At 44.3% G+C, this 19,925-nt stretch overlaps 1 protein-coding gene across 2 annotated transcripts in view; it reads right to left on the reverse strand.

Moving 5' to 3' along the window:
* The window catches only part of INSC (INSC spindle orientation adaptor protein), a 275,844-nt gene that overhangs the window by 188,117 nt on the left and 67,802 nt on the right, over positions 1-19,925 (reverse strand). For both annotated transcript variants that reach the window (XM_090032621.1, XM_090032620.1), the window contains one exon: positions 4,811-4,905. In XM_090032621.1, the coding sequence (XP_089888747.1) occupies positions 4,811-4,863 (53 nt within the window). In that variant the 5' untranslated portion in view covers positions 4,864-4,905. The remainder of the gene's footprint in view (positions 1-4,810; positions 4,906-19,925) is intronic.

Consider the following 19,925-nt stretch of genomic DNA (forward strand, 5'->3'; position numbering starts at 1 on the left):
CTCAGCCCTTTATGGGCTTTGGGCCACTCAGCCCCTATGTACACTCCCTTTGCAGGCAAGAGGTTTATGCTCCCCCAGTCTTTGCTGCCAGATACCCAGTCCTCTGATGCATCACAGTCCTCCCTTTTGAAACATATTTGGGCTATTGCCTGCAAGCAACCCCCCAGGGCCCCAGCCCCTAGAAGTGCTCTAAACCAGGTGCCTCTGCTGCACTCCAGTAGCCTCTAATCTGTTCCTTACCACCACCACAGTTCTCTGGTTTAGATATAAATCAAAAGTATGAGCATCTGCTCCCAAACATAAGACTTACCAATGGTAAGTTCTCTTGCTGGAGTTAATCTCACCCCTTAATAATACAAATGCAAAAGGTTCAAACTACTTATCTCATGCTGCTCACAGCACAGGGTCTCTTCCACCCTCCAGTGGGGCAAAGTCCTTTCCTCCAGGCAGTCCGCTGGAGCTCTGCTTCCTGTGGCTCCTACAGCCAGACTGCCTCTTCTGGGCCAAGTCCTGGGCTTTTGAAACTCTCCCTCAGTCACCCACCCGTCTATTGCTCCAAGCCTACCAATCATGCTTACACTTGGAGTGGGCAGCCATCTTATTTAAGGTTCCCTTTTTCCATTAAGTCTGTTCCAGGGGCTGGCCAATGGGCCTTGGGCTCCCTCCCCCTCTCAGTAATGGAGCAGGGGCCCCAGTACAGTGACATATAAACAGGGCCAAAGCAGGAAGGAGGATGTCACTTTAGGAGCAGATGCCTACTCTAAAATTAGTTATTTTGCATTTTAAAACAAGCAGATTGATTGTTATGAAGAAAATGTCCAAAACAAGTGTGGAGCTATGCCTTTAGCAGGTGAGAAATACAAATGCATCACATGGAGGTTTTTTTTAAATGTACAAACTTTTTCCTTAGGTCATTTTATACTGAAATATTCTGTATTTGCTACACCATTTTGTTTTTGCCATAATCGCAGCAGTCAATAAACAGACAACAAAAAATAACACACAGCATTCTTTTTTACATCTTTTTGTGGTAGTTTATGCTGGTCAGTTTGGGCAAATGTGTTGAGTAAAAGTACTGATATCATGGTTTGAATTTATCATCCAGAAGGGATTGTACAAAATAAATATGATAAAGAATGGTGGTTGCCACATGAGCCTCAACTTAAGTATATACAAAAGTCTGATTTTCTTTAATTATCCAGGGGAAAGAAAAGTAGCTCCCTACTAGAAATAATCCTTCGGAATTATGAAAATTTAAATGTAGTAAAAGTTCCAAAAGAAAGGTGTGAAAAAAATATTTTTCATCGGTCATAGAAGTTTTCAAAAGCTATGCAAGTAACTTCATTACAGAATAGACTGTATACACTTCTAAGGAATATATACCGAAAAGGCTGTAATGAACTGACCATTATTATCAATCTGAAAATGGCAATTATATGAGCCACACTATTTTTCTGTGTGCTTAGAAGAATAATGTTTCATGGTAAGTCTACTGACAGCTTTTGAAAACCAATTAAATCTATCCTAAGGAAAGAAAGAAACTAGGAATATACATCCCCTTCCAAATATTTTTCCAATAAAAGATACATCTGTCACTTTAAGATCTGATCCCAATAAGATAGGAAATATGTTTTTATAACAATGGTTTTCTTTTTTGATTTTTTGTTTTGTTTGTTTCTGTAGGGATACTGTATATTTCAAACACTGAATATAGCAGTCCAGATGTCAATTAGAAAAGGTAGATCTGACAGTATATTAGAAAACCACTAACATACTGACTCAACCCTCCAGGGGCCTTCCAAGCCAAACTGTGATTTCCCACAAAATCATAAGGGAGACAGAACAGTGTAAACAACAATTTAAACAACACAGGAGCACAATTTGAGGCCCCAGTCCTGAATTCTGTGTGCAGCCAAAATAATTATTGACCTTACTGGTAGTCGTGGGTGCACAAGGAATGCAAAGTGCGGCCCACTTTATATGCTGTGTTTGCCTATGGAAAAGGATGTTATTACTTAGGAAAGATGTTTAATTTAACATTCTGAAAACAAAATGCACTTTAAAATGTTTGGTAGGGTACTACAAGATTTTTAAAAAAAAACCCTAAACTCAACCAGATTTTTTTTTAATGTATTATTTCTGTGTGATGTATAGCAGTCTCACACTTCCTGCTCATTAACCTGATTCGCAGACAAACAGGAGTGTAAAGCACAACTCTTAAAGATGCACTTCAACTTTAAATGTTTGTCTTTGGGTCCAAGGATCAACCGTTGGCAGCCATTGCACACTTCATTGCACAGTTAAGCTGGGTGACTGGCACTCAAGTTTCAGTGCCAGTGTTCGTCTGAGCCTTTCTACAGCAAAGCCATCCCACAATTGTGCACCCTCACTGTTCTTCCATTCACTCATGAGTACTGGGTGCATTTCTTATGGTTCTTTGTGCTGAGATAGTTGACTGGGAAGGAATCTTAGTCTATGCCAATTGAAGGAGAACTTGCCTATTTTTTAAGCTAATTGAGGGAAAGGTACTGGAGGATACTTAGTGCTTGAATAGTTTTTCCCCTGTGTCTTCACTGCAGTGTGGATAAACTCCACATTAAGTAAAAGAAACAGTCATGCACCCCTAGCTGAACAAGCTGGCTCAGACTTGAAGCACATTTAAACCCAAGCCAAATGACTTCTGTAAGCTATGGGGAATGCAAGCTAAAACCTAAGTAGGTAGCCAGTTTAAAAGACATAAACTAAGTGCTTGCACTACTGTAGATGACAGCAATCCATCCTCTGGTGGATGTGGTTAGTAAAGCCAGCATCTCTTAAAACCAGTGACTGTAATTTGATTCTCCAAAGGTTTTATAACCTACACTAGGCAATTGTCTCTCCAAAGCAATTGTATTGATATTTTGTTCTCCTGCTGGCATTTTAATGATGAGGGAGGTGTAATTAGCCATACTGGGTGCCTATACACATGCTCTGAAACATTCCAATTAGAATGTGCTAGGATGCTTCACCATCACCTGTATTCAATGTCCCACATTTCAAAATGGAGATGGGGGTGCTTTAACTAAAACTCAAATGAGCTTTAGTTAAAGCACCTCCACTGACATTTTAAAATGTGAATATATGTGATGCTGCGATATTTTATTTAAAGCAACTGTCCAAGAGCTGCACTAAGTAAAATCCCCCTCCCCCACCCCAGACCATATGTACAGACACCCATTAATCTGAAGTCAAGTAGAAGGCAGGCAGATTTGCACCTTATAAGCTAGCCAAAGCCAGTGCATGTGTGCGTGAGTGCATGCATGAGACTAATGAAAGTGTGCGTGTGTGTGGGTGCATGCATGTGTGCGTATCTAGGTATCTGTTGGCCTCATGACATAATAGATTATATAAACAGTAATTTATATAAATTAAATGTACATGCCTATCCTATAAAATACACACACACACTGGTTAGTCTATATGTAAGGACCTACCTAAATCACGGTTTCACAGTTCTGCAGATTTCATGGAAACCACGAAATCCAGGGTTGCCCATGAAATCTGCACAAAAAAATAAAAATAAGTTTTTATTAAGTCTTCCCCTCCTGGATGGGCCCTGCAGCTGTTCTTCCTCCCTCCTCCCCACACCCCCACCCCCAGGCTGCTGTGCCAATCAGCAATAAGGGGTGGGGCCAGACAAAAAGCAGCCAGAAGTCAAGAAGGTGGCTACCCCCTCAACTGTCCTTCCCCCTCTCCCCACCCCGGAGCCTCTCTGCCAGTCAGTGCTGAGAGTCAGGGCCTCTCTACCAATCAGTGCCAAGGGGCAGAGCCACTGCAAAATGGATATTTCATACTGGGACAAACCTGCAAAAAGGGCTTTTCTCGTCACAAATGAAGTAGATCCCTATCTAGAAGGTACAACTCTACTATGCTTTCTATTTCAATGATGTATAGAAGAATCAAATTACATTTTTTTTTTCTTCACAATGGTCAACAGTCCTTAATAAATGAACACCACAGATTCTAGGGCAGCATCTCAAAGGGGTTTTTAGTAAAACATAGTAAAGTAGGTTTGCTAACAGCTGGGTGACTTGTAATGAAACAGCTACTGTCTACCTCTGCAATTCTGTTCCTGTACTCAGCAGTCATAGCAAATTACAGTAACAAACTTCAAGGTTCTAGCCCAGTGGGAATAGAGAAGTTAATTGTATCAATCATTTACTCATACGGCTATATTATATTAGAAATAACTGAAAACTAAAGGCTGCTTTGGCTGCCAAATGACAGCTGCATAGTAAAATAAAACTTAAGCAATCTTTGCAGTCCCCCCATGTGGGGACTGGATTCACTGCAGGTAAATCTCAAGCATTGCAACACCAATGCCTAAACAAAGATCCTTTCATTAGACATAAGATTGTTCTGTTTCTTCCGAGATGTGCACAATGACATTTTGCTAAGGTTGCTCCAGCAAAGAGGTGTTGTCTTTACACATCCTGTAGGAATTTCCAGAATTTAATCACTTTTTTATAGGGCTGGCTGATCTCTTGGAAGGAACTCAAACCATTTGAAAAAAAGAATTATGCTGCACCCAAGGGTACATTAACAACAACACAAATTCAGCCTGATACCTCTGGATGTAGAATCATAAACCTCTTCTGCCTGAGCTACAAGACTGTAACAGGTCTGCCAACATCCATATGAGCCCCAGAGAGACAAGGCACCATACTGAGGTGAGAGTGGATTACACAAGGAACAAATGAAGTTTTGGTTTTCTTCAGATTTCTTCGTTAGGAAATTTGGAATTTGTTTTATGAAAGGTAGCACCACTTACCGCTGAATTGGCAACGAAAAGGACTCAAGGTGGTTATCAATTTGAAAAGCCATATTTATCTCAGTCTGCTTGTGGGCTTCTCCATAGGCCAGACTCTAAAAAAAAAATAGTTGATTAGCAAATTAAATTGGAGAAAAGTAAGTTGATACAAAAGAATGTAAAATCTCCCATTTGGGGAATAATAATGACTTTTGTTTATGAAGCAGAGCAATCTATTGCAAACTCAAAGGGCAGGCACATTACATAAAATGTAACTGCCATTCTCTTGAGATGTTTGGATTATTGTATAGCACAGAGCCACTTTTGACAACCATTTTTATTACAGCAGTGAAGCAACACAGGACCATCATCCTGCCTTCTCACAGCTCTTTGAAACAAGTTGCAATCCTGGGGTCCACCACAGGAACTAGACTTAGTAAAATTAGAACACACAAGGCTACATGAAGGCTTGGTTGCAGACAGAATGCAAATGTGTGTTAAAAAAGAAATCACTTAGCAGCATACGAAAACATATTTGGGGTGAGGAAAGAAGTAATTTTTGAAGCACTGCTAAGCATAACAGACTTTGAAGTATTTCAGAAAGGTACCGTTTCAGCCACAACCCCCCTGAACTTCTTCTCCTTCTCCCCACCCCACCAGAAAACAGAAGTAGAGAGATGGGGCTGGAGAGGCAGACATAAGCAGCAGTGGGGGACCTGGAGCCTCTAACGGGTCTGGTGTAAAATGGCAGGGAGAGAGGAACAGCAGGGGATATATATCTGTAGTGGCAGCAAGGACTTATCAGCCCCCCACCCTCAGAATTCTGACTCTCCGTCCAAATCCTCTAAGGCTTTCCTCTCCCACTCAGAATGGAGAGGTACAGGGGATCAGGACTGTGGCATTCAGCAGTGGATATGGGGCGTGGGTTTGTGTAGCAGCAGAGTGGGGTCTAGCAGGGATCTGGCAGCCCCTCAAGTGCAGGAGCAGCCAAGAACTCATTTAAGTGGGGGGGCACTACACTGGAGCACTTCAACTGCTTTTCGAACATTTCAAAGGGCACGCAGGTTTGTACAGCTGGCCCTCTGAAATATTTCAAAGGCATCTGAAATGTTTCAAAAGTTTCTTCTGTCAGCCTTCTTTGCCTATAGGGACAGAGGCTGGATTAGGACCTTGATGCATAATGGCTGAAGTGTTGCCTTCTTTATTATGGTTCCTTTCCTTTCCTTGAGAAAATTGTAATGTTTTTCAGAACTGTTTTTGTAGCTGGCAGCTGCAGAAAGTACTCTGAAGCCTGCAGGAAATTCAGCATTGTTCCACAGCCCCATGTGCATGTCCATTCTTGGCTTGGACTACAGAATTGAATCTCTGAGGCTGTGCTATCTCTGCCATATAGTCATGAAATGAGAGCGAGAGAGAAAGCAAATTATATCTTCATTCACTATGTCAAAAATAATCACCACTTTTGCCCTTCCATCTACAAGACATTTAAGAGAAGCAAATATAAGTAATTGTGGTTTCAATTTTACTGCAAAGTTCTCATTCGATTCACTTTATGTGGTTGTGGAACACCCATTTTAAATCAAGGATGTAAAATTTGCTTAAAATCTTCAAGGTCAAGTTTCCTCTCTATAAAAATAAATCCTAAAACATACATAAAGAACTGAAAGACCTTTTCTAACAGTCCGTGGCTAAAAAGACATTATGGATACCAGCCAACTGCCTGTACACAGCATTAGGAATAGAATTCATATTCTTCTGCTCTTAATACAGAAATCAAAAGGCCTCTCTCTGGCAAGCCAAAAGCAGTTTCCCCATTAGCTCAGCCAATTGAGGTAATGTATACACAAACAAATGACAGTCCCCAATATATTCCATTAGCAGTAATCAATGGAACACTGCACACAGACACAAATTTGGTCATCACATTCTATGTTACCTTTAGAAATTGGAGCCTTTCTAAAAATGTCTAACATCATATTAGCTGTCCTACCACAAAATGAATATTTAGATCATGTGCTGAGCGCTAATCTCCGCTGACATAACATCTTGCACCCTGAAGGATCCAAAATTCTTCTCAGACTTCAAGTGATTTTTATTTTTCTAGTCACTCATTAGAATCAAGCCTAAAAACTTCAAGCTCTAGTTAAATGTTGATCAGGCCAGAAAAAGAAAAGCAGACTATTTCATGTGCATCTCCTCTACATAACAAACCACCTAAAGAGGAACAGTGCCCCTTTGTTCTTCGGGGACACTGATGGCGAAGTTACATGTTACACTTAGACCATACGAAGTGGCCATAAAACACAAACATCTACAACTTAAAGCTAAGTGCCCACTTCAGGCAAGAGTTAACTCTGGGCTGTGCTACCTAGCTCATGTTAAGGTAACTTCCGTCTGCTCCATAGAGATAAAACAAGCAATTAGCAATCCTCCAACATCCCAGGATGCACTGCTTCCAGTCCCTTCTCCCTCCTCCCCATTTTCCCCAGGCAAGGATAGAGCTCCTAGCCACACCCCTGCTCACCAGCCCTCTAACAGCAGATCAGAGCTGTGCAGGCAAGAAACAGTATTAACCTTTAACATACAACTGTTCACAACATGTGCTAACTTTCATAGAATCATAGGAGTAGGGTCGGAAGAGACCTTGTAGATCTTCAAATCCAATCCCCTGCCTGGGCAGGAGAAAAACTGGGCACAAATGACTCCAGCCAGGTAGGCATCAAGCCTCTTCTTAAAGACCCCCAGGGTAGGAGCCAGCCACACTTCCCTTGGAAGTTGGTTCCAGATCCTAGCCACCCTAACTGTGAAGTAGTTCTTACGGATGTCTAATCTAAACCTATTCTCCAACAACTTATGGCTATTATTGCATGTTATGCCAGAGGGCGCCAGGGGAAACAAGGTCTCTCCCAAGCCCTTCTGGTCCCCCCTAGTGAGTTTATAGACTGTCACCAGGTCCCCCCTCAGCCTTCTGTTGTGAAGGCTGAACAGGTTCAGGTCCTGTAGTCTCTCATTGTAGGGTCTGCCCTGTTGTCCCCAGATCATGCGGGTGGCCCTCCCCTGGACCCTCTCAATGTTGTCCACATCCCTCCTGAAGTGGGGCACACAGAACTGGATGCAGTACTCCAGCTGTGGCCTGACCAGCGTTGCATAGAGGGGGAGGATCACCTCCTTGGTCCTGCTAGAGATGCACCTGTGGATGCACGACAAGGTCCGGTTAGCCCTGCCAACCGTGACCTCACATTGTCGGACCATGTTCATCTTGGAGTCAATAATGACTCCAAGATCCCTTTCTGCCTCCGTGCTCTCAGGAAGGGAGTTTCCCATCTTATAAGTGTGCTGCTGGTTACTACTGCCCAAGTATAGCACCCTGCACTTGTCAGTACTGAAACGCATATTGTTTTTGTTAGCCCACCCCTGTAACCTATCCAGGTCTTGCTGCAGTCTTTCCCTCCCTACTAGCATGCTCACCTCACCCCAAATTTTGGTATCATCAGCAAATTTAAACAGGTTGCTTTTCACCCCGTCGTCCAAATCGCTGATAAAGAAATTGAACAGCGCAGCCCAAGGACTGAGCCCTGGGGGACTCCGTTGCCCACTTCCCCCGAGGTCGAATATGACCCGTCCACCACCACCCTCTGACTACGACCCTTCAGCCAATCTGCAATCCATCTGACTGTGTAGGCATCAATGCCACAGTCACCTAGTTTTTTAATGAGGATTTAACTTTAACACTACCCAATATTCCACAGATTTTGAATGGTCTAGATGTAATGTAACTTCACCCTGAGTTGCTGCATTCCACCTACTTGGGTCCATAGGTGGAACCCATATTAAAAAAAAATGCATATGCAAGCCATGATCTGATGTGAAACACAGTGGTTCTTTGGCAGGCAGGAAGCTGCACAATCTGAGTAATGGCCTGAGCTTACTGGTTGGATATATGTACTTTCACACGGAAAAACTGACAATACCATGGGCAAGAAAAGTGGGTAATTAGCCAATCGAGTAATTAGCTAATTGACAGATGCTTAATGAAAGGAAAGTGGGCAGGCCTGCTCTCGTCAGGGTAGCCCAGTGCTACACTGATGCTAAGAATAACTGATTAGCAAATAATCAAAGACACCAAAAATAGGGGGAATAAAACCAACTATATTATACAGCAATGAACAATAACAGTGTATACAACAATATGAACCCCCAACCCCCCCCATTAAACAGCAACAAACAATGCAATGACCCACACAGAAAAGTGCCCACTGGGGTGCTTGAGAGCAGCAGCCTCTCTCACTCACTGACAGCATATCAGTGAGACGGCACACCAGCACTCTCCACTTTGACCAAATATACATGTACACCGACAAGATATTAGGCTATTGACCACTCCGAGCCCTCACCAGTGCCAACAATTCCCCAAGAAACTGCAGGGTATTGCCCTCCTAGGACCTCACCCAAAGAACATTCTGGACCACGCAGACAATAGACCGGATCAGTCCCCTGGACCCTCACTTAGCCTCTATCCATGCTCAAGACTCATACAACTTGCCATCAGTCTCACCATCAAGACTCATGCTGCTCCAAACACACACGGAAGAGATTGACCTCCTAGGTCCTCACTCATTCACCTGCACCAACCTGTCAATCCCACATATGCAAAGAGCTCAGATCCAAACAATCTGGCCTCTTTTATACCTGACAGGTGACTGAAACCTGTTAATGACTGTCACTCATTCTTTAGTCAATCTAGTGCTTGTGCACCCAGCACACACGGCACATGTTTGTACACTCGGCACCTGGCTGGGTATGTAACTTTTACCTCAGGCCTTTCCCGCCAAGGGATCAGCCTGAACTGAGCATGCACTTGTACAAAAGTGGGCCAATTGGTCAAATTAAATAAATTAAATTGATTAAGTAAACTACCCAAGGGAAGGAGGGAAACTATCCCTTAGATAGGACCCACCTTCCGGCTGATGTTACAGTATCCTCTTGACCAAAGATACTCCTCCAAGGGAGGGAATCCCACAGGACAGAAGGTGGTGGTAATGGGCGATTTGATTATTAAGCACAAAGATAGATGGGATTGTGACATCCAAGAGGATGTCCACTGCCAGGTGCAAAGCTAGCAGACCTCATGAGATATGCAGATAGGCTGCTAGGGAAGGCTGGGGAGTAACCAGTGGTCATAGGCTATGTTGATACCAACAATATAGGTGAGGGTAGCAGAGATGTCCTGGAAGCTAAATCTAGACTGCTAGGTAGTTGGTTCAAGACCAGATAGGATCTCTATGGTGGCATTCTCTGAAATGTGCCCAGGGCCTAATAGACAGGCAGAGCTCCACAGTCTCAATGTGTGGTTGAGACAATAGTATAGGGAAGAAGGGTTTAGGTTTATTAGGAACTAGAGGACCCTTTGGAATATGGGGAGCCTGTACAGAAGGGATGGTCTCGACCTGATCCAAAAAGGTACCAAACTCCTGGGACATAACATCTAAAAGGTAGTAGAGTAGCTTTTAAACTAAAATTGGGGGGGAAGCCGATAGATGTGGAACAGCATGCAGTTTGGATTGACACACCCTATAGGATTGAAACCAAAAAAGAGAGAGATAAGAAACAAGGTGAAAACAAGCACAGGCTAATACCTTTAAAGAATAAAATGTCACACAGAAGTGGCCAACCAAGCAACAATAAAAAGTACATATGCTTTTATATTACTGTTATAAGTTTAAGATCAAAGGCAGGGGAACTTGAATGCTTAGCAGTAAATAATGATATTGACATAATAGATATCTCTGAAACATGGTGGAATAAAGCCAAGGCTGTAATGCTGTAATATGAGGATAAAAATTACACAGGAATGATAGAGTAAGTCATAGTGGTTGGGGGGAGTGGCACCCTACATCAAAGCCTGCATTGAATCCAATAGGGTAGATTTTTCAACTGATAAAAGAGGTACCATAAAATCTTTCTGGATAGAAACCGCCTGAAAGAAGCATGGCTAACACTGCCGGCAGTGCCTGCGGGCGGTCACCACTCACCACCTGCCCCCCACTTCGCTGCCGACACTGCCGGCAGCATCTGTATGCAGTCGCCGATCACCTCTAGCCACCGGTGATGCTGCTGGCAACCTCTGTGGGTGGTCGCTGACCACCAGTTGGCATTCACCACCCCCCCCTTCACTGCCAACACTACTGTGGCCGCCTGCAAGAGCTCCCTGCTCGAGGCTGGCAGGCAGCACAGAGAGAAATTACACAAGATGCTCTGTTTTGAACATCTTCATCTGACCCCTCACGCAAAAACGATACAGATTTTTGCCCAATAGGCCATTTTTAAGCTGTCTGCAGCCATGCACTTGTGTTTGGTCATAGCTATAGACCACTTTCTATGGCCAGATTGAGCAAAAATCATCACTTCTGTCTGTGCCCTGTATGATCAGGGTATAAAAGGGGTGCTAAAGAATGACAGGGCCAATGCCAAGAAAGTAAATGTACTCTTGGCATCTAATTTCACAGTGGAAGATGTTTAGAAAATTCCGTCACCAGATCCACTCCTCTCTAGGGACATGTCAGTGAAGCTGACCCAAACTGAGGGCTCAGTAGATGAGGTCAGAGAGGAAACTGATACACTAAACAGTAGCAAATCACCAGGACCTGATGGCATTCACCCTATGATCCGTTAGGAGCCCAGATTGGAACCTGCTGAACTCCTAATTGTAGTATGCAACCTATCACTAAAAACAGCCTTCATATCAGAGGGCTGCAGAGTTGCCAGTGTGACTTCCATATTTTAAAAATGCTCTAAAGGGGACACAAGGAACTACAGGCCAGTAGACCAAACTTCTGTTCCTGGAAAATTGGTAGAAACAATAATGAAAAAAACAATTTTCAACACATGGATGAACATAACTTGCTGGGGAGGAATCAACATGGCTTTGTCCAAGGGAAATCATGCTTCACCAACCTACTGAAGTTTTTTGAGAATGTCAGTAAGCAGGTGGATCAGGGTGATCCAGCTGATATAACCTATTTGGAGTTCCAAAAGCCTTTGAGAAGGTCCCCCATCAGAGGCTCTTAACTAAAATAGGTAGTCACAAGGATTACAGGGAATGTCCATTTGTGGATTAGAAATTGGCATTAAGACAAAAAGCAAAGAATGAGTACAAATGGTCAGTTTACTAAACAGCGGGAGCAGCTGCAACAGGGGGGTGAGTGGCAAGATGGCCAAATTTGCAGATGATGCAAAATTATTCAAAGTGGTAAAGACCAATGTGAACTGTGAAGAATTACAGAAGGATTTGGCATAACTGAGTAAATGGACAAGTAAAAGGCAGATTATATTCAACGCAGATAAATGTAAAGTGATGCACCTGGGCAAAAATAACCCAAATTATACCTACATTATTATGGGCTTTACATTAGCTGTTACCATACAGGAAGGAGATCTGGGAGTGACTCTGGAAAGTTCTTTAAAAACATCAGTTCAGTGGTCAGCAGCCATTAAACAGGTGAAGAAATTGTTAGGGACTATTAAAGGTACTGTAAACAAAATGGAAATAATTGTGACTTTATAAATCCATGGTGCCTCAACATCTTGAATACAATGCCAAGTTCTGGTCCCCACACCTTAAAAGAGATGGAGAAGAACTTATCTGTGAATCTGTAAAGGTACAGAGAAGGGCAACAAGGATGATTGGTGGTATGCATGAGCTTCCATATGAGGAGAGACTAAAAGAGGCTAGGTCCATTCAGTTTAGAAAAGAGATGCTTGAGTGGGGTTTATAAAAGTACAAATGGTACAAAGAAAGTCAACAGGAATTTATTGTTTACTGTCTCACACAAGATAAAAACTAGGGTCCACAAAATGAAACTAGTAGGTAGTAACTTTAAAACTAACAAAAGGAAGTTCTTTTTCACACAGTATGCATTTAAAGTGTGAAACTCATTGCCACCAGATGTTGCAGAAGCTGACAGCTTAGCCAGACTCAAAAAGGGATTGGACAAATTCTTGAAAGAGGCATCAGTAGCTACTGAGCACAGGAGACGGGGATACAGCCTCTGAATGAGAACTCCCTAGATCTTAAATGCTGGAGGCTGCAAGTGGGAGAGATGAACAGTGGAAAGAGGAACCTGATCAGAACCAGTTCACTCTCCCTTTCAGCATCCACTCTCTGTGCAAGATACAGGGGCAGAAAGGACCTATGGTCTGACCCAATAAATAGCAATTCTTATGTTCTAAAGTCAGTATTAAGGCTGGTTGAAAATTGTTCACTGAAACTTCTTTCTGACACTTGGGCTTTTTAACTTAGCACATTTTTTGTGAAAAAAGTCTTACTATCCACAGAGCATTTATCCTGTTCACTGAAGAAAGAAAAACTCAGAAACTGAAAGATCTTTGTTTTCTTTGGCTAAAAGCCAAATAAAATTCATTTTTTGGTGAAAATAAAAAACATGTTTATTCATAAATGCTACCACAGTGTCTTCTGAGAGCTGTAAGCCTAGTGCCTCCTGTCCTCCCATTAAGAAACTATGGTCTCTTCTCTTGCTGAATGATTGTGGTCTTAGATAGAAATATGAGGATCATCATAGTGGTGTATAACAAGAGGTATGGTACAGTTGGGGAGTCTGATCATAGGTGAGAATATGGCTATTTGGCACATGAACACAGCTCCAATAGCAGCATTTCTGTATCTAATTTGTTTTGTTTTTTTTCCAACAACAATTGGGGCTTGGGGTGGGAAAGAGGTGGGGGAGATTTTTTGACAAAAAGGTCAACATAAATATCAACAAGAATCCTTGGAGCAGATGGAAGGGGAGTCATTTACCAGTTCTAATTAGAATTTCTAAAGGCAACAATTCCCGCAATGGAAAAGATTGCAAACTTCCCTAGAAATATCACCTCATGCCATCACCACAAAGCCTTTAAAAAGTGGCAAATATTTAATCTTTTTACATTATATACTAATTGAAATCAAAATCTTTGTTTCTTTGCTCAAGCATTCTTTAAGTGCAAAAATATTGGACCACTGGCACAATAAAAGGTGCATATGCATTGAGGCTCACTGAAATGTAAGCATGTCATGAAAACCTGTTCTGGAGCTTTTCCCATGGGGACCAAAACACATTGTCAGGAAAGTATGTTTTACATCTGCTGCGTTTGTACTGTTGCCATCTCAGCTTCTATTTCTAGAGCTCAAAAATTCAGTTTCTTTCCAGAGTTGGCAACCCAGCACCTTCCACCAGAGGTAAATTCAGCTTAAAAATATAAACATGCATGCACACACACACCACCATAGTTGCTTTCTGGAGGGAGATAGAGATGATGCACACAACTGTGGATCTGCAGGCAAAGTCCAAATTCAAAGTTTTATCTCCTAAAAATCCATTTGAACTCTGCCCATGTGAATGCCAACCTATTCAAAAATTACAACAAACTATCAAATTGGAGGAAAGTCTTGGTGATGGCAACAGAGACATGTAGCCACTTTTCAGAAGTGGGGCTACTGACTGTCAGTTAAAACTTCATTACTACAAAAAAGGGAATTCAATAGGACTAAGAACATTGTAAGTACTGAGCTACCTGAAAGGGGCCCAAGTATTTTAAGCCATTTTTGTTTTCTGTTAATCAACTCTACATACATAGCAGAACAAGTTTCTAAGATCTCCAATACATCTGTGAGACATTTCTATACCAAATTGGGACTCAGTGATATTTTGAGGTCTATAACAGACAAATAGTAGGAGTTTCCTGAGTTTTTAGCTTTAAAAAGTATTTTTTTAACTAACCATTGTAGAATAATTTGTCCTTTAAATATGGTAATTTGCACATTTAAATAATGTATCCTCATTTCCACTTGGCTTCAACTTGAGCTAGAACCTACATGCTTATTCATCAGTTTGTTCAGGAAAGCACTTATACAGGTTTGAGTAACTTTGAATTCAACTATTTCAGTGGTTCTAAAGCTTTTTAAACTTAAGACACTTCTTGCTAGGTCAAAAGCACTCCTTATAAAAGGCCAGCTCTTGGCTTTCACTGCTTTTCTGACAGTAAAATAACAGAGAAATACTTGTGTTTCAAAAACCTCAGACCATTACAGGTGAAAATGTTTTTGACACTATAGATTCCTATTTGTAGCCTCTGGAGTTACCTTGGGAATCAAAATAAGCCCAGCACTGTTGCACACCTAACAACACTAATATTGCACAGCACCCCATTGCACCCTTCAAAAGGATCTCACGGCACCCTAGGCCACTGCAGCTCTCTGGTTGAGAATAACTGACCTATTTCAATAGGTCTGAAGTACATATTTAAATGCTTTCTTGAAGCAAGATCTTAGTACAGTGGTCACCAGCCCAGGGATCCTGAATAACAGGTAGAACCTGGAGCTTCTTTGGGTCATTCCTGGGCTGGGCAGATGGCTGAGCACACACCCACCACCTCCAGCCCCAGCAGGTCAATCTGTGGAGGAGGGAAGGGGTGGGGCCAGATTGAGGCCCCTGCGGTGAGTGACTGGACATGAGGCCCAGCTAGGAGCAAAATAAGGTAAGTAGGGCCCAACCTGGCAGGGTGGTGGGAGGATTGGAGCCCAAGGGACTCCCTCCAGGGACATGGGGGGTCCTCCCTTCCCATCTCTGTGGGGGCAGAGGCGGCTGCTGCTGTGCCTCAAGGCCCGCTGCAGCTGGCCACATGGGGGCTTCAAGTCCCACTGCAGTGGGGACTCACATGGGAGCAGTCCCAGCCCAGCCAAGTCTGGAAAGATTTGGTCATCCAAGGGAGCATGGCGGGGGGTTCCCGCCACTGGGCGCAGCCTGGCAGAGCCCCCAGGGGTCCATGCCCTCCCTACCTGTGCTCAGGGTGCAGCAGACAGTCTGCAGTGGCAGCCACATCATTCTGAGCACCGGTGGGATGGGGCACAGGCCCCTGGGACCTCCGCTGGGCTGCCCCCAGTGGCAGGCACCCCTTCCTACATGCCCCTGGATGACCGGATCTTCCTAGACCCAGCCAGGCCAGGGCCCAACCCCACTTCTGTGCCGCCACTGTTCTGAGTCGTGCCTACCCGGCAGCCAAAGGAACATGACATCAGGCCCTGGCCCAGCTGGGTCTGGGAACCTCTGTGGCCCAAGGGACATGGGGGATGCTCCTGCTGCTGGGCACAGCACAGTGGAGGCCTCAGGGGCCAGTGTCCCCCCCACCTGTACCCGAAGCACAGGTGGGGAGGCACAGGCCCCTGAGGCCTCCACTGGGCTGTACCCAGTGATAGGAGTACCTCCCCCACCACCCATGCACCCCTGGGCCATAGAGAGTCCCAGACCCAGCCAGGCCAGGGCCCAACCCCACTTCTGTGCCACCACTGCACTGAGCTGTGTCAAAAATGACTAGATGTAACTATCTAGCCCTTACCAGTTCTATGGCAACAGAGATTCCTTCAACACAGTGAGAGTCTCTTCTGGATATATCTGGCTGATTTAAGACCATTTTGCACTGGGAGTCAACTTACACAATGTGAAATGACTTTTAGCAGACTGAGGAATCCAATGCTTTATCCATAGCAAAATAAAAATAAAAGGGAAAATTATTTTTATCACAAATAACTTACAGTGCCCCATAAACTTCCAGTTCACATTCTTTCCCCATAATGGATTTTTTATGCCAAGATTAGGAATAGCATACAAGACTGGGATAATTATTAGCTTCGGTAACTGAATGGGGACCGAATCTCCAAATCTGAACTGAATCGGGAGATAAACTGAAAGCTCCAAAATTGGTTCAAAGCATCCAATTGAATATAGAAAAGATTCAGCCAATTTGGAGATTCGGCAATAAACTAAATTGGCAGCTGACAGCTGCCTCCAGCTGATAAATCTGTTGGGGTTGGGAAAGGGGAAAGGAAAGGGGAGTGGGGGAGAGAGAGACTGGGGCTGAGGCTGAGACAAGCTGCCCAGCCAGGGCAGGGGCACACGTTACTCAGAGAGGGATGCGGGGGGCACAGGATGCAAGCACAGCAGCACTTGGAGCAGGGGCTATGCCCTGCTGCCACTTGCCCAGCTGGGGTTGGGGGGCAGGATGCAGATGCGGCTCACTCCCAGCAGAAGGGAGCAGGTGGCAGCAGGGCAGAGCCCCAGCTCCCAGAGCTGCTGCACCTGCATCCTGTACCCCCTGCGCCAGCTGGCTACTGGCAGCAACTCAGAGTCCCCACTCCCAACACTGATGCAGGCACAGCAGCACTGGGAGCGGGGTCTCTGGCCTGCTGCTGCCCAGAGCAAGCCACCCCTGTGTCACACCCCACCCCCTGCACCAGCAGGGCAAGCGGCGGCAGGGCATAGCCCCCACAGTTCCCCCCACCAGGACAGAGGAAGGTAGAGCAAGAGGAGCTGTGGGAGAAGCCCCCATGGCTGCCCTGCCTGGTCCCATCCCCCGCCCGGCACCAGCCTCCCAGCACTTTAAGAATAAAAAAAAACGCCCTGCACTCAGTAGCTCTGGCAGTGGCCATCAGGGCCTCTGAGGGCTCATGGCAGAGCCCTCCCACACAGCACGGGGCAGTGAGGGGCAGCGGGGATTGCCCCCCCGCCTGGCACCCACGCAGCAGCTGCCCCATTGCAAAGGTACAGCACAGCTCAGCAGGCCACCATGTCCTGTCTGGGAGCTGAGGCGGCTCCATGTGTCAACCAGAGCCCAGCACCACTCGGCCCCAATAGCCCCAGCTCCCAGACAGTGTGCAGCGCCCTTCTGAGCCATGCTGCACCAGCGTGATGGGGCAGCTGCCATGCGGGTGACAGGCGAGAGGGTGATCTCTGCTGCCCCCAACTGTCCCGCGTTGCATGGGGGGCTCTGCCACAAGGTGGGGTGGGGTTCTTGTTTTTAAGTGCTGGGACTAGGCTAGGGCCAGGTGAGAGATGGGGCTGGGCAGAGCAGCCATGGGGGAGAACCTGCAGCCACCAGCAGCTGCAGGAGAACCTGCAGCTATCCAGCTGTGCCTGCCTCTCCCCAGCTAATCCAAATCAGACAGTTTGAAGAAGCAGGGAGAGGGAGATTGAAAAATTCAGTATCATCAACAGAGGCATGCACTGCACACATCCCCTTTGCCTCAAGTGCTGGACAAGGCTGGGGTCTGGCACCACCCCCATCCCTTGAGCAGTGAGCAGGGAAAAGCCTGGTATGGTGCAAGCAGGGTGGGGGTTTATCCCCCTCCCTAATTAAAAGCGTCCTGCCCGGGTCTGGCCACACACCCCCCAGCTCAGGACTGTGGAAGGGAAGGGAAGGCTACTTTAGCACCCTCTGGCTTCTAGCCTGAGCCACTACAGGCATGTGCCTGCATTTCTTCAGTCCATAGGGAATGTCTTTGCAGTTGCACACTGGTTCAACCTAGGCAGGTTAGACTAACCCGCAAAGATTGCATCAATTCAGGGTCAAGCCTTTTGAATCTCTGTCCCAAGCCTATCAGATAAACTTCAATATCCAAGATGGAACACAGAAAAGTTAAGGCTTTCACTTTGGCTGGTTCCCAAATTGAAACATTGAAGCATACACTAGAAATCCAAAAGATCCTCGGTCCAGACTCCATTAGAAGTCACTATAGAAATGTGCCTCATCATCTGACACATCACAGCTATGTCAGAGTATTCTTAGTGAAAGACTGGTGACTCATTTAGTCCTATTAATCATGGCCTTAAGGAAGTTCTCCCCTCTCAAAAGGATGTCCTGGATAATCAAGTCTCAAAACTTACACAAACTTACCATGTACATTTCTGAAGTTGCTAACTGCCAGAATATCCACTCTTGAGACGGTCCAATTAGAAGGCAAATCTACAAAGTCCTGTCGTGTCAACTAACCCTGACACCTCATTTAAAAGATCATTTGAAAATAAGGTCAGTCAGCAGCAGCATTTTTCATTTTGATGAAAACAAGACAATTTTCTCATCATCAGTTATCATGCTTAGAATTAGAAATAAAAGATACATTATAAATAGCCTGGCTAAGTTAGGAACAACATGCCTGTATCTACAGCTGGAAGTCATTTGAGACCAGATACCATCTGATCAAATCAGGATGGTTCTTCTATCATAATAAAAAGACCATCCTCGTTCTGCCAAAAGTGTCAGTCCTCATTTTACAATACTGAAAATCTGGGAATCATTAGTCACTATACAGCTGATGATCTGCTAATGGAATGACACTAATCAGATTAAAGAACAGCATCTTGAGAGCACTTCTGTGATTTTATTTGGCATAAATTAATCAAACAGGTAAGGAAAGTGAATATGCATGATGTTCTCTGTATAAGCATAGATATGAGTCAAGGGCAGCTAGACCTTTGCTAGGAGAAATTTACATTACCTACACTTCAGAACCAAAACAAACTAACTTGCACTGCCCATGGCAATACTTGCAGGCAGTCTTTGCATAAATTGTTCCTCAGCAACATCAGAGTCCAGTCTGGAACAAACTCAAAATCCTCCCTCCAAGCATCTCTCCCCCTCCCCTTCCTCTTTTTTTTTTTTGTTAGAGGGAGGATGGGGAGGGGTGTTCATATTCTTCCTTGATGATCATATTTTTCCATCTGCTTCTTCATATTCCTTCAGTACCTTGAACAGGTGATTCAGTAACAAATTCATATCAAGTCCTTTGGAAACCTTCATTAATATCCATCATCCCAGTCTCATACTGCTTGATGATACCCTGCACCGGTACTTCTGTATTTTGGGTGCTGAACTAGTTTTTCCTTCTTGGCCATAATACATTTAATGACACATCAGGGACTTAAAATAATGGGAAAGACCAGAGAAAAATCCATCTCAAATGAAACAGGTCATCTTGCTAATTACAAACAGAAGGCAACTCAGGGAAGGATCTGGAACTGGAATACTGCTAACCCCATGCAATTAAAAAGAAAGCCCTCATGAGTCAGAAATTGAGGAGCGATGCAAGTGTGGGTGTGTGTACTAGATCCTTAGATATCCTTTCCAGTTTCTGAGCATTCAGGTTGCCATTTATTAATATTTTCACGCACTCTCTGAAGCTACCAGGCCTAGAAGATAGACACTCATGCCATTTCTTGATTTTTAGCCACTGGCACATTAAGACACCAAATATCAGGAATATAGCAATAAAATCTTGAGAGTTGGCACCATTGAGGGAGAGAGTAAA

Source organism: Crocodylus siamensis, chromosome 2 (assembly GCF_052110815.1).
Source record: "Crocodylus siamensis isolate JL-2025a chromosome 2, ASM5211081v1, whole genome shotgun sequence".
NCBI classification, from domain to species: domain Eukaryota; kingdom Metazoa; phylum Chordata; order Crocodylia; family Crocodylidae; genus Crocodylus; species Crocodylus siamensis.